At 30.8% G+C, this 19,493-nt stretch overlaps 1 protein-coding gene and 1 pseudogene across 3 annotated transcripts; both read right to left on the bottom strand.

Annotated features, from left to right (window-relative positions):
- Nucleotides 1–146: 146 nt before the first annotated feature.
- On the bottom strand, nucleotides 147–9,949 carry LOC111277474 (uncharacterized; annotated as a pseudogene). Its single transcript, XR_016343430.1, has 18 exons — nucleotides 9,943–9,949; nucleotides 9,679–9,744; nucleotides 9,560–9,589; nucleotides 9,184–9,197; nucleotides 8,960–9,013; nucleotides 8,844–8,864; nucleotides 8,234–8,314; nucleotides 8,035–8,085; nucleotides 7,886–7,955; nucleotides 5,799–6,409; nucleotides 4,093–4,175; nucleotides 3,855–3,945; nucleotides 3,192–3,252; nucleotides 3,030–3,107; nucleotides 1,837–1,909; nucleotides 1,704–1,750; nucleotides 430–501; nucleotides 147–333 (listed from the first exon to the last, which is right to left on the bottom strand). The product of XR_016343430.1 is annotated as an uncharacterized LOC111277474 (transcript).
- Nucleotides 9,950–11,024: 1,075 nt separating this feature from the next.
- Nucleotides 11,025–17,836, bottom strand: LOC111277785 (MLO-like protein 1). 2 transcript variants are annotated; one of them, XM_022864200.2, is made up of 13 exons: nucleotides 17,395–17,836; nucleotides 16,688–16,947; nucleotides 16,279–16,395; nucleotides 16,107–16,167; nucleotides 15,617–15,711; nucleotides 14,695–14,769; nucleotides 14,503–14,591; nucleotides 14,312–14,361; nucleotides 14,067–14,107; nucleotides 13,376–13,585; nucleotides 13,221–13,288; nucleotides 11,547–11,607; nucleotides 11,025–11,465 (listed from the first exon to the last, which is right to left on the bottom strand). In XM_022864200.2, the coding sequence occupies exons 1-13, from the start codon at nucleotides 17,576–17,578 to the stop codon at nucleotides 11,268–11,270; spliced, it is 1,509 nt and encodes a 502-aa protein (XP_022719935.2). In that variant the 5' UTR covers nucleotides 17,579–17,836; the 3' UTR covers nucleotides 11,025–11,267. The 2 variants fall into 2 exon arrangements, with proteins under 2 accessions (XP_022719935.2, XP_089619938.1); XM_089763812.1 differs by lacking the exons at nucleotides 11,025–11,465; nucleotides 11,547–11,607 and having other exon boundaries at nucleotides 13,217–13,288; nucleotides 17,395–17,834.
- Between the last annotated feature and the right edge of the window lie 1,657 nt (nucleotides 17,837–19,493).

Consider the following 19,493-nt stretch of genomic DNA (forward strand, 5'->3'; position numbering starts at 1 on the left):
TAATGATAATTATATTTATCATACCATCTGCCACTTTCCCTCAATGCAAGAGAACCAGAAAAAAAAAAAAAATCAGTTCTCAGGTTTACAAGTTAGAGCCATCATTTCCCAGTAAGCCGATCTGAATGTGCATTCACTCAGCTCAATGCTCTTAACTATTATTTCCTCTTCCATTGACCAAGAATTTTGATTGAAACAAAATTTGAATACAATGATAATAATAATTACAAAATCTTCTAATACTAAATGTTGTGTTGCATCTTACGTTTAACAAATTCAGTAAAAATGGTAGAAATGATTCCATCCTTAAATGTCTCTGGGACCATTGATCTCCTGAACAAAACAAAAGGCAAAAAACATAGCAAATGAGTGTCAATACAGAGGCAACCAGAGTCTTCAAGCAGTACCGAGGATAATTTCAAGATTCACCTCATTCTTGAGCACAACTCCATCAGGAATTTGCAATCTCACTCCAGGTTTTGCAGCAATTATAACTCTCCCCTTCAGAAAACAACCATCCAAAGACAAACGGGTTACATATTTAACGTTCATGACTCGCTGTTTGTGTTAAACAGTAGCCAAATAAAACCACAAAGAAAGCAAACCCATCCATTTTTACCCAATCCCAACCTTCTAACATGCATGCATTTGTATCTTACTCTATACAACTCCAACCAATTGCCTCACATGCACCGGGAAGCATATCTCAATACACATAAAAGGATATTAGTATTGACTGTTCTCTTTGATTTGTTTAAAAAATAAGTCAACAATGCATACCAAACCTTGCAGATAATTTTATTTCAACCAAAAAAACAATTGCAAAGAGTCAAACAGAAAACTTGAAATTCTTAAATAAAGAATATAATCTCACTGTGTTGATGGGATTTCTTGCATCGAGGGGAAAAGGAAATTTTGGATAACATTGAACTTTTGAGATACATTATAGAAAGTTCCGTTTGACCATTTGACACAAGTTCCCTCTTGCATGTTTTAGCCATCAATAATTAACACATTATCAAATTATAGAGCAATTTAAAGATACTGACACCTAGCACGCATCTACAACTTCCAATACTGAAAAGATGTAGTACCAAGTTTAAACCTAATACAGAAGGAAGGAACAATATTTCAGCAAAGAAGCAAGATACAGATGCAGGAGTAATGATATGGATACCTTGAGAGTTATATCAGCTCCAAACCAAACATCACCAGTCACCTCCAAGCTATCCAGTCAATAATACTAGGAATGGTTTTAAAGCTACTTTTGAAATCGTTTATGTGAAGAGGAAAACAGAATAAACATATTAAAGAAATTAAATGCAGCCACAATAAAGGTCATGGCTTTGACCTCACTGTTTCAAATTCAGGTCCTAAATTAAAGGTTTAGTACGACTAGTCCTTGCATCGTTTTGAACTAAAACACCTTGGGTAGATGTGTAAAGGTGCGACTGCAGAACACAGAATTTTGATGTTAGAACCTTTTATGTCAAGATGAAATAGTATTTTCTTTACGTTGTAGCTTAAAATTATATTACCTAAATAAGAAACACCAAGAGAAGAAGTATGATGTTGAATTCAATGAAAGAAAACGAGATTAGGAATGCTAATGGAAGAAAAGGAGAAAAAGTAGTCTGATGTAGAATTCAATTGTCTAACTTTTAGCCAATTTAATAACATATATAGAAATCATTCTTGCATACCTCCATACAGTATTCGATACTGTTTTGAGCCAAATGGTCCAAGATTTCTACAATACCACTCAAGGGGCACAACTACAGAATCGAAGGTCACTAAAAATCACAAAATCAAACAGCAGAAACAATTCAAGGATACTTGGGTCCACAACAGCAGCCATGTTATCTGGGTTAACCAGAAGGCCATACTCCTTAACAAGGGCATCCTTACCCTGTAAGCAATGTGAAAACTATTAACAGTTTGCATCAGGATTCCTCCTCCCGGCAAACTCTTGCATTTTCTTTCTCATAGATATTTCTTTCTCTTACAGAGTGCAAACAAATGAGGAACAAAAAAGGAATATTTTCAAATCACAAAACAATTTCAGCTGGGAAAGTAATGCATCAAGAGTTCCACTATTCATGAGGGAAAGGAATTGAGCAGCATGATCAGAAGAAACCTTTGTGTATTAAAAATTAAAAGAACCAATGAGGAAACTTTCAGCAATTGGTCAGTGAAACTACAATGTAATCCTACAGAGCAAATAAGCAAAAAGAAAAAGAATCTATTGGCTATTGGGGGAATGATAAGAGCACCACATAAAAGTTTGGATAAATTGATTTTTCACATGGGAAAAAGATACCCTTAGATGGTACAAGCAAATACATCTCTAAGGTGGTCAATTAGACATCAAACTATGCATTTTCCAGTTCATCAATATGAAAGGTAACAGGATGCTAGCAGCAGTCTATGCATTTTCCTGTTCATCAAAATGAAAGATACTTCGATGCGGAAATCAGAAAAACATGCATCTAGAATAGAACAATATAAAAGGGTCCTAATTTCATGACAAACAATGAGAAAAAAAATGAATATGAGAAATAAATTCATGAAGTAGTAGCTGTGGAGCTACCCTTATTTCTACACAACTTTATGGTTGATTTCTAGAGCCTTACTATGAAGTTTACCAAAACTTTCCGAAGTTGCTAAATAATATTATCATAGTTTAGTCATCACTAGACAATATTTCTTTTGGAAAAAAGAACAGAATATGCTGCGCTGGAGGAAGGATAAAAAAATGGACGTACCATTCATCCTGACCTCCCTCACTGACAAATAATTCCTATTGAGTTTGTTCCCCCGACATGAATCCAATTTTTTTATCAAGAGGCGAATAAATCCTAGAACCAGTTAGACAACAAGAAATACTTGCTAGGTTCTCAAACATGTCTAAAAGGATGTATATCTGTCTTTGAGCAGGAATATTTCTCCAAAACCCACACATGACAGCTTGGATGAGTGCATTTGCTGAGATACAAGGTCATAATGCGGGAGTGGAAAAAGCAAATCACCTTTACGGTATCATAATGCATTCTGCTTGAGTTCATCAGACGCAGAGGAACATTGCTTCCGTACTTGGATTTCAGGACCTACAACGAATTGAAAATGTTGAACTAGTGAGCTCCAGTGCACTAGAACAACAGTTTATACAACAAAAAAACCCAGCAACCAACCTGAATTTGGTTAACAATTAAGTCCAGAAATGTTGAGCCGTTTTTAACTTCAATCAAAGAACTGTGTAAAGGAAAAAGGAATTGCACAAATTCAACCAAATTTCCAAATGTTTCTATGACAAGAATACCTTGTACATTATAGACCAAGGTAAAGAAAGCACATCTTTTCTCAAATTAAAACTGGACAATTCTTAAACTCTTCTAGAAGTGTCAAGTTCACTAGAGAGCTAAGTAGCAACCGGATCTGATCGCATGCCTGTTGAAGAATGAGCCAACGGGTAATAGGCAGTGGCTTGATCAAGGGAACCCACCAGACAGTAGCAAAAGGGATTCTATATTCGTTCAAAATGAGTATATTTCACATGCAAATGCCCAGTATAAAGACAAAAATGATGCATTCAAAAGGCTCCCAATACAAAATTTTGAAGGCAAGAAGGCACACCATGAAAATAGTAGAAGCAGATTAAACCTTTTATATCAGACAAAGGATTCTACCAAATCCATCTACACGAAACAGCAGAACATACATATATAACAGAAACTACATTCAATTAAGTAGAGGCATGTATTTGATATATAAATATGGAGTCATCAAGAAATCCTTTTTTTCTTGAAAAGAAAAATGAGTAATTGAGTATCAAATTTCCAGAAGATCTTGCTTACTTGGGACCACTGAAACCCATATTTTTTCCCAAAACTCCATTGCACTTCACCACAACAAGTTTGTCCAAAAGCTGCTTAGTTTCAGCAATACCTGCTTCAGGGCAGAAAGAACACACACAAATTGTACATGTTATACAAGCTGAAGATAGCAAACTCCAATGTCCTGTTATAATTTTTGTGGTTGTTATAGCTGGAATAAAATAAATTCACAAGTAAATGAATAAAGAATACATATTACCCCCAGAAATAGGTGCTAAGTTACCATAAGGAATGACAAACACTTCATCCTTTGCACTGCCCACCTAGCTCTCCACTTCTTCCCTTTAATCAAAATCAGATTTCATGTAAACCAAAAAATTGGAAATAATACCAATAATAGAAAAAAAGAACAGAAGAAATGGTGCAACGCCAAGCCATGAACACTTAACTCATATCAAATATACAAACTTCACAGCAAGAATTCCAAACTCACACTAGAAATTAGAAATAAACCTATCATTTTGCACAATTATCTGAAGTAAACCCAAACAGAACCGAGGACGAATATTCTCCCTATACCAAAATCCTCAACCAAGTTCCATTAAGCATGGAACTATATAGTAATAACTCATAATTCTGTCCTAGACATATGAGGTATGTATAACTCTTAATCCACAACTCAAAATCACTCTTAAATCCTTCATCATGCATATCCTATCTAAAAACAATCAGTCGATTACAACCAACAAACTTAGTTCGTTCCTCACTTCCCCTCTAGTTAAGTCAAGAAAATCAGTATCCAGTGGAGCATAATGCACTTCAAAATTCACTTTTTTCATCCACCAGATTTTTAAAATGTTCTAAATTCATCTATTCTATCAACCATTGTTAAAAATTTAACAGAATCTGTCTAGACCCATATAACATAAATTTTAACTCAAAAGCCAAAGGACTCACTTTTTTACCACATGGACATGCATGTGACTTTAAGAGAACAAGTTTTTTCAAATTTTAATAACGGTTGATGGAATGGATAAATTTGAAACATCTATAAAAGGTTGCGGAGAAAAAATTTGAGTTTAAATGCCATCGATGAAAATGAAATATTGCACAAAGGTCATGGATGTGTGGTGTAATTTACTAGTATCCAACGTACACCTTATAGGTTTAAACCCGATGAAACACAAATTTTTATACTCATTCTCAGATACAATATCCACATTTTAGTAACAAAACCCACTCAAAGCACCAAAATACCTCCATTTCCATCTTCAACCTAAACCACAATGCATTTGAAATCCAACATCCATTATACTCATTTCTGCAGAATTCACATTTCGGTAACAAATTCACTCAAATGCATAACATATCTCCATTAGGATTGGCAATCCAACCTATAACTAACGGATCCCGACCCAACCCTATAAGGTCAGATTTTTTGAAAAAATGTGGGAGTTAGGTTTTATGTAAATATGTCTTGCCTCGACCTGGTATATATATTATTTTTTTATTATTTATTAAATTTTATATTTATATATTTAAATTTAAAAATAATATTTTATATTAAAAAATAATATTTTATTAATTTCACATTGTGGTACGTAAGTTACGGATTTAAACATACATAGGCCGAGTGAGATTCGAATGTAAAAAAAATATATTTTAATATCTTATCAGGTTCAAATATTAAATTTATAAAGTCAAATCGGAAAACAAAAATCCGGCTGGACCCGTTTCCATCCATAATCTCTATCCACTGATCAAAAGCTAGGAAAGACAAAATCCGATCAAGGCCACCCTATCCCAAAAAGAAAAAAACATTTTCCACCTTATCCCAGCATTCAAATTTCAATACCTACTACATAAAATTACATTTAAAAGAAAAAGAAAACCCAAGTATCTATCTAAGCTCAAAGCATTCAAATTTCAATATCCAACAAGAAAATATTAGAAAAAAAATCATACCTACTTGTAGCCTTCCTCCCAATCCTGTTTTCCCCCTTCTTTTCCAGCATTAAACACATAGTAATCATATTACAAATCAAGTAAACAAACTGAACAGATTGATTAGCTGGTACCGGGTACGTAACCTTCTTATAATACTCCCACGGCATACTCGAATCAACTAACCCAACTGTGGGAATCCCCAACCTTTCTGCTTCCAAAAAAAACCGAACTTTTCCTCTCAGTATCAAAAACCATAACGCAATCCGGCAACCTAGTCGGCCCAAAAACCAATTTCTTGTTCCTAGACCGAAACTTCCTCGGACTAAACTGTTTGTCAAAAACTCACGCATTTTCCAAAGGTTGCTTGCCTTATTTTAGGGCTTCTGGTTGTCACTCTCGAGGTCATCTCGTCGATTATGGTGGAAAAGTGGATTGGTGTTGATGAAGAGGAAAAAGGAAGATGGGTAGGCGGGTGATGAAGTTGAGAGCATTGCGGAGATAGATTATGGTCTTGTCGGAGTCGATACTGGCTTATTTGCTTCGGAAGCCGAATTTTTTGTGTGATGAGTTTGTAAGAGCGGCATGAGTAAGACTATGGGAGAGATTATGGTCAAAAAAAGCAGGAATCGCTTAAAAATGCGCTTAAAGCTGACAATAAAACCGGTTAATATGAAAAATATAGACGATGATGTCATTTATTAATTTATTGGATAGGAATATTAATGATGATTTGAGTTATTAATTTATTAGTTAGAAATATTTTAAAATATTATATTTTGTGTATTTTTACATGATAGTTTTATAATAGTTATATTTAAATAATAGTTGTATTTATATAATTCATTAGTTATAATTTATTTTAAATATTTTTTAATTTTTTTGTTTTTTTTTTAATATGTTTATTCTTTAGAAACATAATTAAGTCACAATTGAGTCGTGATAAATTAGTATTAGATTACGTTGTCATCTCATATCAATATTGAAAAAAAATAAAAAATTAAACCCTGAAAAAAAATAAGAAATCATTTTTTATGGTTGAAGGACTCGATTGAATAACTTACACAAATAGGTCCAGAACATTTTGATGTAGTTAGAAGAATGAAGGCAATACAAATGAGCATGTTGGCAATTCTTATTTGGCATAAACCAAAAATGAGGGTGAGAATCTTATTAAGATAACTGTTATTGATGAATATAGTAACTTCAGGTATAGGCATGATAATTTTGGGTTACTATCAAAACTTCAACAGGACAATAACCTTAATAATATACATAATAACATGATGACAGACAAACATATTAAAGCTTTACCTGAACCTAATTACCCTTAGGCTTAAATGTTACACTCCGAGATCAAGACGCAATATGATCATATTATTTTAAAGTAAAACTCAAAAGTAATAGGAATCTTTTTTTTTTAACTATTCTAAAATTCTTCAATAAAATAATTTATCAAGTAAAATATATATCTTTAATCTAACTAATGATAAATTTCTATATATCCAAATGTAAATTAATAAAAATACAAAATCATTTTGTAAGATCTTACTAGCTAACAATGTCTCAAATGCCTAAGTAATCTTTATCTAGCTTATTTCAAGGCTAAGTAAACTTATCATTTTAATTATCTGTAAAAAAAAAGTAAAAGGAGAATAAGCAAATCATAGCTCAACAAGTATTGATTCACACACTTTATCGAATTAAATATTATTTTCATACATACATATAGATCTTTCAAAACATTTCTCAAATCATATGTCAAAATATTTCAAAAATTATCATTATGTCAAACATTTCATAGATCATAAATTAATATCAAAACATATCAATTCATAATTCATTGTAAAATATAATGTTGTTCAAATATTGTAATCAACGGAGATTTACATAGTATGAATTTTCTAATGATATTTACCAGAGATTTTATGACAAGACATGTTCGGATGTGATTGAAAAATTTAACAAGTTGACTCAAAAGACCATAGTGGAAGAATATTAAGAGAAATTTAAAGAGCTTAAGCCATTCATGCTTCAGAATTATCCTTATTTGGACAAGTAATATTTTGTATCCAATTTTATAAATGGCCTAAAGAAATATCTCAAACCAAGAGTTAAGGTTAATGAGCCTCTAACTTTTGCAACAACTTTTAAACAAATTAAGTTATTCCAATTAGCCTTAGAAGTTGAATACAAAAGAAATAGACTACTTACTAAACCCAGCTCAACTAATAGTTCCTATGCTTCATTCAAGAACCTTTGTAAACCCCGCTCCCAACCATAAAAAGTCACCGTAATACAACATCAACTACATAGAAGCAAACTCTCCTATAGCAGAGAAAATTGAAGAACCTATGTTTTAAATATGGTGAAAAATTTTTTCCCGATCACATTTATAAAAACAAACAGTTAAACTCTATCATGATGAAAAAAATTTCAAAAGAAAAAAAAATGACGAAGAACCAGTTGACATTGGTCAGGATATCCATAATGAAGTAAACTAAAGGGATGGTAATTTGGAAATCTCTATCAATGCTCTAATAGGTAGCATACATAACATACTAAGGATTAAAAAGAATGTGAAGGAAACCTTTGAATATACTTATAAACAAAGGGAGTACTCATAATTTTGTGACTCCTAAATTGGCCAAAGATGGGGTGGAGTTAACGTGTACTAATCTTTTAGTTATAACTATGGCCAATGGTGAAAGATTGTATAGTACAACCAAATATAAACAGCTTGAATAGATAATGCAAGGGTGTAAATTTACTCATTATCTAAGAGTTTTAGCATTAGGGGTAGTGACATGGTGCTTTAGTCAGTTTCAAAAAGAAAGGCAAAAAGTTACATCAAAAGATGTCCCAATAAAGCTAGCCTAAAACTTATTTCTAGAGATAAATTGTAGAAGCTAGCCTATAAGGATCTTGAGATGTTGGGTGAAATGTACATGATTAGTGAGGAGTATGATGATATGGAAACACCAATTGTGCATGAGCCAATAATAGCTTATATATTCATGGAGTCTATAGGATTACCACCAGAAAGAGTGCAAGATCATAGCATACCTTTGAGACCAAGCTCTTAACCTGTTAAAATTGAAACCCTACAGATTCAATCATTATTAGAAGAATGAGATCGAAAGGTAAATAGTAAAAATGATGTCTTCCTCTGTCATACAAACCAACAAGAACCCCTTTGCTTCTTCATGTTTGTTAGTGAAAAAAAAGGATGACACCTAAAAGATGTGTATCGACTACAAACAATTGAAGGTAATGACAACGAAAAATAAATTCTCTATACCTATAGTGGAAAACCTTCTGGATTAGCTGAAAAGAGTCCATTACTTATAAAAAATACACCTTAAATTAGGATATAAAAAAAGTCCACTACTTATCAAAAATAAACCTCAAAGTGAGATACTGATAGATAAGGGTGAAAAAAATAACATTCACAAGATAACCTTCAAAACTCATTATAACCATTACAAATTTAAGGTAATGCCATTTGGACTTACCAATGCACTGTAACCTTTCAGTCTCTCATGAATAATATATTTACTCCGTACTGAAATTTTTACTAGTATTTTTTATGATATTTTTATTTATAGTTCTAACTTGAGAAAACTATAAAACATTTAAACATTGTATTTGAAATATTGAGAAAGAAAAAACTATGTGCAAAAAAAAAAACAAGTGTTTCTTTGGTCAAAGGCAGGTTGAATATTTTAGGCATATTATATCATATCTTATTAAGTTAAAAGCAATGCAATTTTGGCCATAACCTAAAAGCCTAAAGTCCTTGAGATGATTGACTGGATGTCATAAGAAATTCATAAAAAGTTATGGGGAAATTAGTAAGCCACTCACAAATATGTTTAAAAAAATGGGTTCAAGTGGAAACTTATAGCAGTATCAGCTTTCAATCGACTTAAGGAGGCCATGTGTTCTACCCCTGTCCTAGCATTACCTGATTTTCATAAACCTTTTATATTAGAAATTGATGCTAACAACAATGGTATTGAGCTATTTTATCCCAAAATGGAAAGCTAATAGTTTACTAAGCAAGGCTCTAGGTACTAAACATAGATACTTTTCTATTTATGAAAATAAGTATCTAGCCATACTAATGGCAGTAACAAAATAAGACACTACTTGGAAGAAAAACCATTCATTATCAAGATAGATTAAGAAGCCTTAAAACATATGCTTGAGCAGAAGTTGACCACCACTATTCAAAAAAAAAAAAAAGATTAACCAAATTACTTAAGCCAAATTACTCTGTACAATATAGAAAAGGCAAGATAGTAGCAAATGCCCTATCCAGGTAGCATAAGGAGTAAACACAAAACTATAGCTTGCAATTAACTACATTTATACTAGAGTGGGTGAAGGAGATTGAGTATAGCTATAATGGTGATACAATGGCATAGGAGTAAATTAAGGTTTCTATCATCTATCCTTTTAATAATTTTTACTATTCATCCAGTAATGGAGTTTTGAGATTTAAAGGAAAAGTTTATATAGGTAATAGTGGACAATTAAAAGAGAAAATTTTGCAAACCTTCTATGATTCATCTCAAAAGGCATTCAAGAATTCAAGCCACCTCCCACAGAATCAAACTAAATTTTTATTGGCCTAGGATGGAAAAACAAGTCTATGAGTATATCCAACAGTGTGATACATATCAAAGGAAAAAATATGAGCATTTTCTTTATCTTAGTCTTTTACAGCTAATTCTTATACCACAACAAGTTTGGGATATAATCAGCATGGATTTTGTTGAAAGGTTACCCTTATCTAAAAAATTTAGCTGTATTATGTTGATAGTGGATAAATTTACTAAGTATAGTCACTTTCTTGCTTTGTCCCATCCTTTTACAACTAGCTAAAATATATCTCAGCCAAGTTTATAAACTACATGGGACATCAAGAATTGTTATTTCTAACAAGGATCCAGTCTTCACTTGTCTATTTTTTACAGGGATCCAATCTTCATTAGTTTCTTTTAGTAGAAGTTGATGAAATTATTAGGAATGTGTTTTCTCAACCCTAAGAGTTGGGTTTAATGGTTACCGTTAGACTAGACGATTCATTATTGTGTAAAATTTGAGCCTCCATGGTAGAACTGTGGGTTAAGGTTGCAGAATAAGTGCTGTTTACATACACTAACCAGTAAGCACTAACAGCAACTGAATGCTTCAGCTGGATCTTCAAACTCTTTACAGCCTTAACTTGTTGACTTGGCATTTTAGCAGAGAACATTTTTCTGTACTGAACCATTCATTTTGAATCCGAATTTCATGTCCAGAACATTCCCGTAAGAACATATACCACCCATGTGAATATAAATATAAATATGTAACCAATGCTGTCACCTAATAAAGAATTCTACAAAACCAGCATTCATTCACCATGAAGCAAGTAGCACAGCTCTTTTGATCCATCAGCACTGCTCATCTCGAGCCATCAGAATCATGCGTATGACGAATCTACTCTGGATCAGATGCATTGCGCGGTATTCTCCCCATCTGAATTGCTACAAAAGGAGCTTCCTCAGGGCTTGCTTGAGCAGCTGTACCCTCAGTAGCAGCTTTTAAGGCACTCTTTTTCTTTGCCTTCTGTGCCCAACCAACAAGACTTGCTTGCACATGCTCATCAAATATTGCCTTCTTGAATGAGCTTCCCATCTTTAATTCAGTAGAAAAGACATGTAAATTGGAGTTCCCGATAAGGAATTGAACTCTATTGTTATAAGAAACTCAACCAACCTGTGTGACAATAGCATAAAGTGGCAGGGTGCTATAACTACAGAGTACCTGAACGAAAACCCTGAAGTAACCAACAGAAGAAAAAAGTTGGCAACTAAGTGATACATACATATATATATATATATATATATATATATATTACAAATTATTTTTAATGACACATAAGATAATATTTATATTATTTTATTTATCAAATAATTTTTTTAATAAATTATTTAAATTGAATATTTTGGATAATTATTTAAATTGAAATCAAATTCTATGTAAGATTGAAATTTTTGCATAAAATTTGAATTCAAATATATTAAATCATAATGTATATTTTCATTTTAAATTTAATAACAGTTCCAAATATATATACTTAATAAAATTTTATTTTTTGTCAAATAATTTTATTTAATAAATTATTTAAATTTAATATTTTTAAAAAATTATTTAAATTCAAATCAAAATCTATCAAAAATTGGAAATTATTTAATAGATTCTATAAATTTAATACTTTTAACTAAGTTAATGAATTATTGACTAAAAAGCATATATTTTTAAAGTAATAAAAAGTTACATCTTTATATAAAAATATAAAACATTTGAATGTTAATAAAAAGTTAGATAAAAATATGTTTTTTTTTAAACAAATATAATGTTTTATTTATGTTCTAATTCAAATATTTTTATATTATATATTTGATTAATTTATTTGTTACTCTTTAGTCAATAAATTTTTTTAATTTTGCTTTAATTGATTATAATTAACGTTTTATATTATATTTTTTTTGTTTTATTCATTTTTTTAATGTTTTTATTTTTTGTTAATTTATTAACATATTTGCTCTTGTTATTGTATATCTTTAATCTTGACAAATTAATATATAAATTTATATTCTCTATTTCCTTTTGCTATACTTTTTATTATTGAATTTTTTTGTCTACAATAAATGGTATGAGAAACATAATGATTACTACCATATCTAACTTACAAAAAATACTATCAATTATGTTAAAAATAATTAAAAATAAAAAATATATATTTTTAAAAAATTTAAGCATAACATAAAGAATCATTGTTACTTTTTTGTCTAAAAAAATAGCTTATTTTGTTGACATATATAAAAATAATTGTTAGCCCAATATATTTGTGTAATAATTACTTAAAGTATGTCAAAAACAAGAATTAATAAAAAGCAAATGATTATGACTAAATTAATAATTGTGATTTATTATTCAATCAAATATATATATGAATACACCTAATCAACATTACGATAAAAACAATTATTAATCTTAACTATTTAAATATTGATTCTTGATTTTTTATCAAACAAGAAAAAAGTGATAGCAAATTTTTAGTATATAGCAAATGAATTGAAAAAAATAATTTTTTAATGAAAAAAAAGGATTTTTATAATTCTTGAAAATTTACAAAGGTTTAAACTTTTTTTAGATGAACAATATCATTTATAATAAATTATGTATAAATTATCATTTAATTGTAACTTATCATTTATAAATAAATGATTATATGTTAGATCAATAATTACAAAATAAATTTAAAATTATGAAAAATTTAATTAAAAATCCCGCACATTGTACGGATTAAAAATGCTAGAGCAATTATAAGAATCTTACCAACCAAAATCTCACAATAACATAAAGGTTATGGTCATTGGTTATTACCCTATTAGAAGCCTTGGAATGATATAACAAACTTCACCCATTATGCAGGAATCGAAGCCAAATTGAACCTACAGATGATGAAGAAAGTGTCATTATGTTATTCCAATTACTATGTGGTTCGTATGGCCAAAGAGTGACATAAAATATAAGCTTACCCATATCCAAAAGAAAAATGCAATCTCAAAAGCATTTTGGAAGAGGATAAAATGGATCAAGAAGAGAACAATGCGGGGCTTCTTGAACCAAAAGTGTTCATCTGATGGTTGAACCACCAATTCCCCTTCAATAGCTATATGTTTCTCAGCAACCTCATGAGCCAACTCGATAATCACATGCTCGAGCTTGGTGCCCACAGCAAGCAGAAGCTGGAAAACAAAATAAATAAGTGGAAAAAAACAGAATGGGCACATAAAAAGAAATTGGATATCATCTCATTAGTCAGTTTCTAAGAGTATCATTGTTGTCACTTGTCATTATTGATCTTCACGTGTAGAATCAAATTATATCATCTCATTGGTCAGTTTCTCAAACGATTTACCAAAATATGGATTGGATTATTGTGAAGACTTGCACCCAACCTGTAAAGTATTATTCACTTTGACCCGAAACTCTCACAGTTTTATCCTACAAAAAACACCTCACAAATTTGGGTTTAAATCTTTACATATATATCATTTTTAATCCACACATTCTTCTAATGTATTACATTAATTTTTAGTCTATGCAGTTATCTCTTCAATTTGGAACCGATTTGCAACAATTAGCTCTATTTTGTGTAGATATATAAGTGTTTATTTCTGTGCATGTGTAGATGTGTGTATAAGAAACTGTATTAAAACTACTCACAATGAAAGGGATGAAAGCAAGCCAGAAATATGTATGCCAGCCTGAAGAAGATTGAGAAAATGTCATCATTATACACCGAACATCACTGCTACGAAGTAATCTCAACAAAACAGTGATTTGTATTATAAGAAAATTTTTTGACAAGTTTGTGAACGTAATTGAACATCAAAACATGATAATACTAACAGCATAAGACATCAAGATGTAGTTAATTGCTAATAATAACAATCAATAGTATTACATACCATTAATATTCAGCAACAAGAAGATGACCACAAATAGCCAGAGATACCAACTGCAAACAAATGAATGAAACGATAAATCAAGATGAATCAGCAAGTGTGATTTAAAGTCCAAACATACCTACTTGATATGTGCAAGAAAAGAAACCATATGACAGTAAATCTTCACAAATATACTCTCAAATATCACTTGCCTTATACCAACAACTTGCTTAAAATCATCTTCCAAGGCCCGTATCATGTATTTGTGAAAATTAAACTTGGGATTCCCCCTGCAATGGGTCTGCAGTACAAATAATAGATATTGGTAATTGGCTATGACAAGGAATGACACCACAATCATAACAAAGTTCTACAAGACAACCAGTTTTCGACAGACAACTTACCATGATGAAACCTAGCCTTAGTGTCACGTAATCAGATTTGGTCACAGATGCATAAAATTGCTTAAAAAATGAATGCTGTAAGAAAACAAAGGGAAAATGAAGAAGATCAGAGTCGTGGTTAGCAAAAACATGCAGACTTATGCTTCCAAAAAAAATGTTTAAGGCTCAATTAAGATTGTTTCTCATTGGATGTCTTGTAGTGTTCAATGTTACGAAAGAAAAGTGAGACAGGGGAGATCAAGATAAGATACCTGACAGAACTAAAAACATTTATTCTTTGAAGGTAAGTAAACAAGGAAGGGGAGAAAGATATTCATTGTAAGCAGAAACAAACCCAATTTAACTATGGCCTTCACTGTTATTCCCCATCTTATGAGGCAAAGCATCACTTTTTATTACACTACAGTAATTTCTTCCATTTTGTCCAATACCAAGTTAGAAAAACTCTTTGTGCAAAAATAATCTTTCCCTTTACAATTGAAAAACAGATGATTGCAGGATCAAACGTAAATTTATTGACCACATGATGCAGAAATGATCGCAAGCATATGTAAAGACACATTTATCTAACAATTCAGACCAAATTCCCAACAATGGCAAACAAAAAAGCCAGCTTAGGCCCAATTGATATTTAACAAAAACATATGTCTTAAGACCATCAAGACTAAATTCCAACTCCACCCACAAATTCAAAACATAGGCCATAGACACAAATATGTATATTTCTCATATGTGAAGCAATTTCAAGGTCTACCTTTCTGTTACATGCATATTTCATGCCAATTCTGAGATATGACAGGCAGGGGGATGTGAAGGGGAAAAAGAGAAAGAACACTTTAGAACCCACCCCTTTTCATTAAGTTCGATCAATTATAGATGTGAAGGGAAAAAAGATTGTATCATAAATGAAATAACAGCTTACCAACCAACCTAGCAGAGTTGAATCTTTACCGAAACCCTTAAAATGCTCTTTGATAAAAGCATGCTGATGGACATGAGTGACTGTTTTCTTCAACACTGCACTAACACAGTACACAAATTAGAAGCACCAAAGACAAAAATGAACTAGCAGACCACCTTTGAGTGACTATAAGAAAGTAATTCATGCACTGATTTTCGTCCTTTCTGGCCGAGGGAAAGGGAATGGGGAGAAGTCACTCAGCCATATCACTTTCCTACTTATGTCAATTTCTCAACTACACAGAATTTTATTACTGGAAGAGACATATACTGCATAGTCTATTGATTTTGAGATAAGGCTTCATTCAGTCTGCAGTCCCACTAACAATAACCTAGGGCAATACTTCTATCAGCAGTGACCAAGATTCTGAATGAATGTGTCCATGTGTGCACCGGACAATGAAAAGATATCAAGGAAAATAGTAAGCATTTAGATTGGCATTAATCCTTACCTTGCTCTGCATCATAATTCTCTTTTTCAATTGAATCTTCCCAACGTTTCCATTGACGTATCTACATCAAGAAACAATATCTTTTTTATGAGAAGCTAAGAACAAACAAATAACTGCTCCACAAACAGAAAAAGTTGAAGAATAAGCAAATCAAGCATATTAAACTGCTTACCCTTAGCCCTCCAAAAGAAACTGTGAGAACACAGAATGTCACGTGGACAATGGCCAGGACAAAGATAAAAATATGCAGATGATGTAGGGCTTGAACAGACAACAAAGGTACCATACCCTGAAGCACAAAGATATGGAAATAATAAGAGTACTATAATCAAAGTCTGTATTTTTTTAATTGAAAAAATGAGCCAGAACCTGCAGAACTGTATTAAGTAAGATAAATGGGATCCTTGAGGAATCCTAGATGCATTTGCTACATTGTTAGTGTCTCAGTTTTAACCATCAAAACCATATTATTAGTCTAATCAGGAATTCCTTTCTAACCATGACAAATTTAATTCCTTGTTTTTCCTTATAGCACAAATAACAGTAACAACCATTGATTTGGTGGTGAGTAATTATGTTACCTTCTTACCACAGTAACCCATCTGGGACGAGGTAGATGCTTCAGCCAGTAGGCGCCTGGTGCCACCGGACAGGGTAAAAGCAAAGTACTTTTGAAAATGTGATGTTGTAGGAGTAACATGGAAGCCCTCAACTGGTTCTTTATTGTCTTCAATTTTACAAGGGAGCATGCTTGTTAATACTTCCCTTGATATGCAGATTTTAGAAATTGCACTCTGAAATACTGTCAACAACAGTGATATAAACCCCAACAGCATCAACTCTGCCAAAAAAATCCTCCATTTCAAACTAACAATTTGGAAAATAGCAAAAGAATTTGTCAACGGCAACACATAAAAACCCATTCTTTCCTCATAAATTTCAAAAACTTAAGCAATTTTCCCATCCTTAAACATCCAATCATGAAAAAGTAATATTTAACTTTTTTTTTCCTTAACATGTTCAAAAGATCATCTTTTCTGCAGTCTTAACTCCTACAAGAGAGATAGAGAAAAAGAACTTCCTCTATAAATCACAAAATGCAACTTACCCTTTTTAACTTTCCCTTTTAGGAAACTGAAGATAGATAGACATAGAAAAAATACTGTTCTTTTGAAAATGCAGAATGTGAAAAAAAAAAAAAAAAAAAAAGCTTTCCCTTTAACACTTCCAAACAAATTTAACATCAAAAAATGAAAAAAAAAATAGTGATAAAAAAGAAATGGGTTACCTTCTTTAACTTTCAAAAGAGCCTCAAAGAGTGGTTTCTGTTGCTTCTTCTTCAAAATATTCCCAACATAATGAAGCAAACGTTCCATAGCCAAAGAAATGGCAACAATCACTGTGCAAACTGCTGCTACGACCCATGTTGGTGTATACTCCAATGTTGCCCCTTCTCCTCCTCCTCCAGCCATTTCTCTCCAAAGCTTCTTCCTTTACTTTTCTTCACTTTCCTTCTCAAAGTGTCACTGTTATTGGTTTGGTTCTCAGTTCTCAGGAAAAGATACCCAACCCAAAGGCCAATCCAATCTTCTTGCTTACCAATGTCTATCAGTTTTTTTTAACATGCATGCAACGAAAACATTTGGTCTTTTTTTAGTGAGAAACAAAGGGAAAGAAAGTTCTCTTTTGTAGGGTCATGTAATAACAATGTAATGTAATGAAATGTTTATGTGAATGTGGTTTCATTTTGAGTTGTTATAGGGAAGTTGTTGTGTTGTTATCATGATCTTGAATTTAGGAAGGGAGTAAGAACAGGACAATAGGTGGGGAATTTCTCTTTTTGGCAACTTTATAATACTAGTTTTGAGAATTTGCAGTCTTTTTTTTTGTTTATTTTATTACAAAGATAACCACAAAGAAAATCAAAGATGTTACAAGAAACCCATTATATAGGACAGATGGGGCCATGGATTTGATTCGCTTAGATAGAGGGTTATAGACCGAGGGCTATTCTTTCTTTGTGGAGGAGGTTATAGTAGATCTTGAAAAGATAATAAAAGTTTGGTTTGTGAAATTTTAAATTTTGAAAGAAAGTTTGATTCTCATAAAAGTGTAATATTTAAATTTTTTATTTTTAAAGTATTTTGTATTTAAATTCAATTATTTAGTTGAAGAAAATTTATATATTTTAATTTTTAAATAATTACCATAATCTTTTTAACATATATGATGATAATTTTTTATTAATTTTTATTAATGATAAATACCCAAACGACAAACTTTTAATAGCAAAAAAATATATATTTTATTTGATTGTTACTTTTATTTATAAAATATCATCAATAAAAAAATTAAGAATTATTTAAAACATTTCTAATTAGAAAATATTTTAAATAATCTTTAATATTTTTTTAAAGAGGATTATTTAAGATATTTTTTATTCAAAAATGCCTTAATAATCCCTTTTTAAAATGTATAAAGGGATAATTTAAAGTATTTTTTATCTAAAAATGTTTTAAATAATGCCTTTTAAAAAATATGAAAGAATTATTTTAGGCTTTTTTTATCAAAAAAATATTAAATAATACCTTTCAATTTTTTGAAGGGTATTATTTAAGACACTTTTTACTAAAAATACATTAAAAAATCCCTTTCATTACTTATAATATTTAAGAGATAAAAAAATAAAAGATATTGAAGTAATTCAATTGGTTAGAACATATAGTTATTAATCATAAGATTGTAGATTTAATCTCTCTTTTAACATTTTAATGTTTTTTGAAGGATATATAATTTAGGAAATTTTTTATCAAAAATACCTTAAATAATCTCTTTTATTACTTGTAAAATTTAAAAGATAAAATATAAAAAAAATTAGAGTAGCTTAATTGGTTAAAGCATATGGTTATTAACTATAACCTTTTTTTTGGATTATTTATAAGATTTTTACTATTATTATTTAAGGCATTTTTGACTAGAAAACATCTTAAATAAAACTGATCAATTTTTTTGAAGGATTATTTAAGACGTTTTTTTTCAGAAAATACTTTAAATAATCATTTCTCATTTAATTTTTTATAGAGGATTATTTAAGATATTTTTTAGATAAAAATACCTTAAATAATCTTAGTAAAATTTTTATGGGTGATTATTTAATTAATTTTTTGCTAAAAATACCTTATATAATCTCTTAAAAAAATGTAACATAATCATTTAAGGCTTTTTTTATGCCAAAGACAGCATTTTTTATGCCAGAGACCATTAATTGCAATATTAAAAAAAAATTAGCAGCAGAAATTTATAACTGACTTGCTATCACTTCCATATATAATTTTAAAAATGGTAATGTCTATTTTATAATTTTTTATTCATGTCAAATTTAAAAAT

The sequence above is a fragment of the Durio zibethinus genome, chromosome 7 (assembly GCF_047325235.1).
Source record: "Durio zibethinus cultivar Kanyao isolate XHJ-2024 chromosome 7, ASM4732523v1, whole genome shotgun sequence".
NCBI classification, from domain to species: Eukaryota; Viridiplantae; Streptophyta; class Magnoliopsida; order Malvales; family Malvaceae; genus Durio; species Durio zibethinus.